The following is a 7,198-nucleotide window of genomic DNA, read 5'->3' on the forward strand; positions in this document are numbered from 1 at the left end:
TAGACTTAGGAGGTGGACCTGATAGAACCTCCCAGATGCTTTAGCAGCAGCAAAAGTTGGTCCTTGGCGTGTCGGTCCCCTGGAGTGTTGGTTCCTGAACCTGAAGGCAGTGCCCTTGCCAGCCCCTCTGAGTGTCCTTGTGAGAAAGCTCTTTGTGAAGTTCAAGTTCTCTGTAAAGGCAATGGGACAGTTGGGTGTTGATTGAAGGATGACTTAGAGGTTTTGGATTTCAAACTCGGGGTGCAAGGGGAGTTTTTCCCTCTGAGCCAATTGGGCTAGGCATAAGGGCCCCCTATGCCCTGGGTGTCACTTTTGTTGTTGCTGTTTAGTTAGGTCCTGGGGCACACTCCAGTGGGACACAGACAAGGCTTCAGTTTTGTTAGCATTGTTTGGCTGGTGTGTATGGGGGCGGTGGGAAGGGTCTCCATTAACCTGTGGTGTCTGTCTCTCCTGCTAGGTGAGCTCCAGGCGATTTCTCTGCAGAAGGTTTGCCATGACCCCCCACCAAGAACGGGGTGCATAAAGTGGGACTCCTTCCCCATGCCCCTCCCGTGGTCAGCACCCCAATGGCCTGGGTGAGGTAAGAGCTGCTGAAGGAATCCATTATCTGCAGGTTCCCAACTTGGGAGGTCACTGTATTGTTCAAGGCGTTGTCCATTCTGCTGTCTTTCTGGAAGGTTGACAACTCTATGGACTTGAGACTTGTGCAAGTTGCAGCCCTCCCAATTGCCCATTGAGATTGGCTCATGTCTTATTCCCTGAGACCACTCAAGCCAGAGAGATTTCCTCGCCATTCTGGGCATTAGCTTTGATTGTTGTCACATAATCCTGTGAGATCCTGCATGCTGGATGGAAAAGCCCCTGAGCGAGTCAGGCTTCTGGTCTCCCTGTCCATGGGGCGGAAGGCCATCGTTGGTATTAATGAGGAGCCACCCAATCTAGGTTCTAAAAACCATGCTGTTGTCAACCTTCAGTCCCCTGAGTGTGTCTTTAGAAGCCCAATGTAACTGTATGTTTGAAGAGAGCATCAGGAAGATGAACTTGAGATGCCTGTTGGGAGGGTGGTAAGAGTAGACCAGAGGGAGGGTGAAGCGGACAAAGCTCAGGCCTCGGGGCCCGGGGCTCCCAGGTGAGCTCATGCCCTCTGATGAGGACCCCGTGTGCAGGGCTCTGGGTTGGCCTGCGCATCCTCCTGCCAAGGCCCCTCCCCCATCGCGGTGCACCTGCATGAGACGCAGCTGGGACAGGACTGCGTGTTCATCTCCGAGCTCTCATCCCTGACCCAGCATGAATCCTCAGACAGTCTGAGCATGAATGAACGGTTGTGTGTCTGCCCTAGGTCTGGCTCTGCGGTGAGCCTTCAAATACCTTGAAGGAGGGACACAGAGGTGGGGACAAGGTGGCATCTCTGAGCCGCCCAGCACAGAGCATGGCTTCTCTGAGCCACTTCTCCCTCTCCCCCAGGGCGGACTGGCTGCTCTAACACCATGGGGAGCTGCTGCAGCTGCCTGAACAGGGACAGCGTGCCAGACAACCACCCCACCAAGTTCAAGGTACCCAGGATCCCTCTGCACGCCTGGGCCTGTGGCCACCCAGCCTACCAAGAATGAAGAGGCGCTGTAACATGGTGGCAGAGATGGAGCTTTCAGAGTATCTGCTCCTGCTAGGGTGTTTTTTGTATATTTATGTATATTCGCTTTGGGGGTGGGAGTCCAGCAAGTCTACATGTATGCATTCATGTATGTAAAGTATGTAGCATGTTGTCTAGCACATGGTGACTGTATCAGTGTGTGCTGTTTGCTTTAAGTCGCAAAGGTGAAGCCCTGGGACTTTGTCTCTGTCCCCTGCGGCCCTTGACCACCTGGTGCGTGCTTCTCCTGCCCACCAGGAGAGGGCGCCGTCAGCAAGGGCATTCCATTGGGGAGGCAGTTTGTGTGTGTTCTGCCTTGGCTTTGAGTTTCAAAAGGTCTTAAGGTGTATGGTGGTGAGCATAGCTGCCTTCCGAAAGGTCTTAAGGTATTGAATTTACAGTAGAGCCCCTTCCCAATTTTTCTGGTCCTTGGATCACTTGAGACATTCTGACACTGAGGTCATTTAACTTTCTCACCTTGAAGGTCAACCTCTTCACTCCCTGGGCATTTGATAAAGCTGCTGCTGTGCTTGTTTTTGGCAGCACATATACTAAAACTGAAGCCGTGAGAGGAATTGTTTACACAGGCAACTTCCCTAGGCCCATGACACTGCTTTGCAGCCCCACTGGAGTCAGGGAGGTTGGGGGGACGGTTGGAGGAGACCCTTAAGTCCCCAAGCTCCAGCTGGGCATCTGACTGCTCCCTGGCAGCCAGAGGGCCCCTCGTTGGACTCACTCACTGCTTTTTGTCCTCTCCTCTCCAGGTGACCAATGTGGATGACGAGGGGGTGGAGCTGGGCTCTGGGGTGATGGAGCTGACGCAGAGCGAGCTGGTGCTGCACCTGCGTCGGCGTGAGGCCGTCCGCTGGCCCTACCTCTGCCTGAGGCGCTACGGCTATGACTCCAACCTCTTCTCCTTCGAGAGTGGCCGCCGTTGTCAGACGGGCCAGGGTGAGTGCTGGCCCTGCCTCACCCACCCACCTCCCTCCGGTTCGGGTGCCGGGAGGGGACCCCCCACAAGATGAACCCAGGACTGTGGGGGCGGTTGGTGGGGGAATTTGAGAACAGCCTCAGAAGAGCAGCCCAGCGGCAGGTGTTGCCCAGAAAGGGGATGGGTCTTGTAGACTTGTTCTTGAGTAACCTAGTAGACACCTAGGCCCATGACTTCTTCCTCCGTCATTGTCACAGCTCCCACTTAGGTCCCTTTGTGAATCCAGTTCATCATAGAACCTATGGGAGAAAGCCAGAGCACCCAGGCCAGAGCCTGCTTGACTAGAGCAAGTGGCAGAACCTCCCCCCATTTCTGCAGTTTCAAGGATCTCTCCTGCTCCTTAACAAGCTTTTTACTGAGCACCCAGCAGCTGGGGAGCAGTGAGCAAATGCTCTGGCTAAGTGACTTAGAAATGAGAGGTTTGGGGAGCAAGACTCCTGGGTGCTAGATGTATGGGGTAACCCTGGAGGGGTTCATCTTTGCTCCATGTCATCTGTGGCAGTAGAGGTCAAAGGCTTCTGGCCTGTTCCATGACGTCAGGGTTGGAATGGCATATGTGAGCTTATCTTTTGGGATCCCGACATAAAGAATCCAGCATAGGATTATGGTAACCGCAGTTTAGGATTACATTGTGTGTGGTGTCTCACTGAGTGAGGCTGCCAGCCAAGCAGCTCCGGGGGATACAACTGCTAGGGGAGCCTTCCCCTCCATACGTTGCACCCTGGACGCTAAGCAGGCAGGGGCAGGCACACAGGCTTAGGCGAGAGAGGCAAGGATGATGTGTCAGCTACAATAGGGATCCCAGAAAATCCTCTCTAGACCCTCAACAAAGTCTTCTAGAACTCCAACCTGTGCCAATCTTTCCTAACCTGTGGTGTATGCAGATGCTTCTGGAAGCTCCCAGAACTCAACATTAAAAAGAAGTGCAATGCCCTTCTTACTAGGGTGGTCTTCTTGCCTACCTGGTGTTGTTCCGCCCCAGTGCTACTAGTCAGCATTGTCCCATGCCCCAGCCGCCTGGTCGTGTCCTTGCAGTGGATCTGTGCATCACCTATCCCTGGGTCCCAGACCCCCTGCTACAGAAAGGAGGGGTACAGTGTCCCATGCCAGACCAGCACTCCAGGGCATGCCCAGCCATGTAGCTCCCAGGGCTTGGGGCTGTGGTGTTGAGCTGGCACGGCTGGGAGGCTGACTGACATATGTGCTGCCTGGCCCTCCTGTTCCAGAGCCCATGTCTGTTAGTCCAGGGGCCTGCCCACCGTGGGTACTCTCTGGCCAGTCACTGGGGGACCAGCTCTCCAGTGAATAAGTGGTGAACAGGACACACCTCCAGTCCTCAGAGAACTCAGAGCCTCTGCTTGGCACCCAGGGGAATAGGGTGGGGCTTTTTGCGGTGTGGGAGTTGGAGGCAGAGGAGTTGGCATGGAGGGCAGGGTGTATAATATAATCCTGTCCTGATTTGGAGTTATGTTGTCCCTGCCTCCCCACATCCCAAACGGACAAGCCTCCTTGTGAAATGACCTCAGGGTAGGGCAAGAGAGGGTGATCCTAGAAGGTAGCAGCAGCGTGTGGGTGCAGGATGGTGTCCCCAGGGCTCTGGGAGCCTGCTGGTACCAGGAGGGGTCCTCAGGGTGGGGACAGGCCCCTGGGGTCAGCCGTGCCTGCCAAGGTCCCCTGGGGTCTCTGCTGAGGTGTGGGCGTCCCCTCCCCAGCCCCTGGGGTCATGGCAGCCTGGTTGTTTCCCCTCCTTCTCCAGGAATATTTGCCTTCAAATGCTCCCGAGCTGAAGAAATTTTCAACCTCCTTCAGGACTTGATGCAGTGCAACAGCATCAATGTGATGGAAGAGCCAGTCATCAGCACCCGCAACAGCCACCCCACGGAGCTCGACCTCCTGCGGGGCCCGCAGCCGCCCAGCGGTGAGGAACCCCTCCCGCCCACATGCAGATGCACTTTGGGAGAGTGGGTCTCAGAGGCTCAAGTAGAGCGGGCCGGGGACGGTGGGGGTGCTGAGTGAGCCCCTCCCAGGACCCTGTCAGCACCACCCTCGTGGATGGGCGAGTCTGGGGCTGGGCCAATCAGATGACTCGAGCCGAGGCTGTGGAGTCCTGGGGGGGGTGGGGGACAGACAGGCAGAGGCTGGGTTTCCATGGAAACAGAAGTCTGGAGCTCTTTTGCTGCCTTCCTTCTGTCTGCTGGGCCGTACCCACCTCCCTCCCTGGCCACTGGGTCAGGCACCTCTGGCCAGGACCATGCTCTGGCTGGGGCTTCCAACCTCACTCACTCGCTCTGTCTGGCCTGAGCACCGGCTGGATGGCCTGCACTGGAGCTCCCAGGGGTGTCTAGGAGGAAAGGCCCAGGCTGCTGACAGCTGACAGCAAGGTGTGTCTGAGAGGAGTGGCAAGTGAGACTACCAAGACAGGCTGCAAGTTAGGTTCCGAGGCGCAGGCCAGGCTTGGGGATCAGAGAGAAGGAGGGACCTGAGGAGGACTGCTGGTCCCGGGGAGTGGGGTGGGCAACCCTCCCGGTGGCCCCTACAGCATCTCCCTGCAACCAGAGCAACCCCAGGACGTGACACAAGTGTGGTTCCCTCTGGCTGTGAGGTGGTTCTTCAAGTCCCACTCTCCTGGTCTTGTCTCCTGACCCAGCTCTAGGCTACAGCGTCTCCAGCTTCTCCAATGGCTTCCCTGGCTGCCCTGGCGAGGGCCCCCGATTCCCAGCAGCCCCACAGCCCTCAACAAGCAGCCTGCGGCACCCCTCGCTCGGGGAAGAGTCCCATGCACTCATTGCCCCTGATGAGCAGGTGAGCAGGCAGCCAGACCAGGCTGGGTAGGGGGGGTTGCACCCAGGGGCTAGGAGACATGGCCACCTCCCAGGACGGATCCCCAAGCAAAACCAAATTGACAGGGTCCCTTACTGTCCCCCCAAAAAGGAGGCAGCTTCTGTGGAAGGTTTGGAGGACCAGGCGGAAGAGGAAACTCCGGCTGCTTTTCCCTGTACTTCTCTCCTCTCATCCTGTCCCTCTCTGCTCTCTCTCTCTCCCTCCCTTCTCTCTGCTGCACCTGGACTCTCTCTCCTCCCAGTCCCATACCTACATCAACACCCCTGCCGGCGAGGAGGACCACCGCCGGAGTCGCCACTGCCTGCAGCCCCTGCCTGAGGGCCGGGTCCCCTTCCCTGCTCAGGCCCAGGGCCCCGAGCAGCGGGACCCACAGGTGTTCCTGCAGCCGGGCCAGGTGAAGTTTGTGTTGGGCCCGACCCCTGCTCGGCGGCACATGGTCAAGTGCCAGGGGCTCTGCCCCAGCCTGCGTGATCCCCCTCACCACAATAACAATGAGGGCCCCTCTGAGTGCCCTGCCCAGCCCAAGTGCACCTACGAGAACCTCGGCAGCTGTGGTGGGGGGCTGAGGCGAGGGGCTGGCTGGAGACTGAGCCCGGAGGAGCCGGGCTGGAATGGCCTGGCCCAGCGCCGGGCCGCCCTGTTGCACTATGAGAACCTGCCACCGCTGCCCCCAGTGTGGGAAGGCCAAACGCAGCAGCTTGGGGGTGAGGCTGGGGACGATGGGGACTCGAGGGATGGGCTCACGCCGTCCTCTAACGGCTTCCCCGACGGTGAGGAGGACGAGACCCCCCTGCAGAAGCCCACCAGCACTCGGGCCGCCAACCACAGCCATGGCAGCTTCCCTGTGCCGCTAACACGCCGCCGTGGCTCCCCAAGGGTCTTCAACTTTGATTTCCGCCGCCCCCCGGGCCCCGAGCCCCCACGGCAGCTCAACTACATCCAGGTGGAGCTCAAGGGCTGGGGTGGGGACCGCCCCAAAGGCCCCCAGAGCACCTCGGTTCCCCAGTCCCCTCTGCCCACTGCACACCCTGCCCGCAGCTCAGACTCCTATGCCGTGATTGACCTCAAAAAGACCGCGGCCATGTCCAACCTGCAGAGGGCCCTCCCCCGGGACGACGGCACAGCCAGGAAAACCCGGCACAACAGCACCGACCTGCCTCTGTAGGGACACCCCGTCATCATTGCCCTGCGCCCCACCGCGGCCCAGCCCCCGCCTCACACTCCTGCCCTGGGCTCAGGGCCGCTTTGCCAAGGTCTCGAGGGGGGACCAGACGCTTCTCTGCGCTGCCTGGAGTCCCCAAAGACGTCAGCCACCATGGCTCCTGGTCTCCCGTGCTGGAGAGAGGAGGGATGACCGGGCGAGGAAGACACCTCGCTGCAAACTGTGAAGGCTCTTCCCGATCGCATTCCCCACCCCCAGCCCCCCGGTGGCCGTGTCCCTCAGCTGTCTGTGTGAGTTCTTTCCGTTGGAACTTTGAGACATTTTGTACCTGTTGATTTTATTTATCAGTTTATTTTTCTATTTATTGTTTTAAATGTAATTTAACATATTTATTATTAATATAATTATTTTTAAATTCTGGCCCAGTGTATAATCTTTTTCTGGGCTTTTTGGCCTGGTCACAGGATCAGGGTATGGGCAGGCCAGACGGGCTGGGCAGACCTGCTCCCGGCAAACCTGGGACAGAGGCAGTGTGGCTTTTGTGACAAGTCTGTGGCCACTTCTTTCCTGTCCC

At 58.0% G+C, this 7,198-nt stretch overlaps 1 protein-coding gene across 1 annotated transcript; it reads left to right on the forward strand.

Moving 5' to 3' along the window:
* Positions 1-476: 476 nt before the first annotated feature.
* On the forward strand, positions 477-6,990 carry LOC121167156 (fibroblast growth factor receptor substrate 3). The gene is made up of 6 exons (XM_040996544.1): positions 477-580; positions 1,465-1,553; positions 2,395-2,581; positions 4,378-4,539; positions 5,269-5,423; positions 5,704-6,990. The coding sequence occupies exons 2-6, from the start codon at positions 1,488-1,490 to the stop codon at positions 6,625-6,627; spliced, it is 1,494 nt and encodes a 497-aa protein (XP_040852478.1). The 5' UTR covers positions 477-580; positions 1,465-1,487; the 3' UTR covers positions 6,628-6,990.
* The last annotated feature ends 208 nt before the right edge of the window (positions 6,991-7,198 follow it).

This window comes from Ochotona curzoniae, unplaced genomic scaffold (genome assembly GCF_017591425.1).
Source record: "Ochotona curzoniae isolate NIBS_2020 unplaced genomic scaffold, NIBS_Ocur_1.0 patch341, whole genome shotgun sequence".
NCBI lineage: Eukaryota > Metazoa > Chordata > Mammalia > Lagomorpha > Ochotonidae > Ochotona > Ochotona curzoniae.

What these genes read in the sequence shown, in the direction of transcription:
- LOC121167156 (XM_040996544.1), top strand. Translation starts at nt 1,488, where the DNA reads ATGGGGAGCTGCTGCAGCTGCCTGAACAGGGACAGCGTGCCAGACAAC. An exon ending in GGGCCCGCAGCCGCCCAGCG is followed by an intron (nt 4,540 to 5,268) that starts GTGAGGAACCCC and finishes CTCCTGACCCAG; the next exon opens with CTCTAGGCTACAGCGTCTCC. An exon ending in TCATTGCCCCTGATGAGCAG is followed by an intron (nt 5,424 to 5,703) that starts GTGAGCAGGCAG and finishes CTCTCCTCCCAG; the next exon opens with TCCCATACCTACATCAACAC.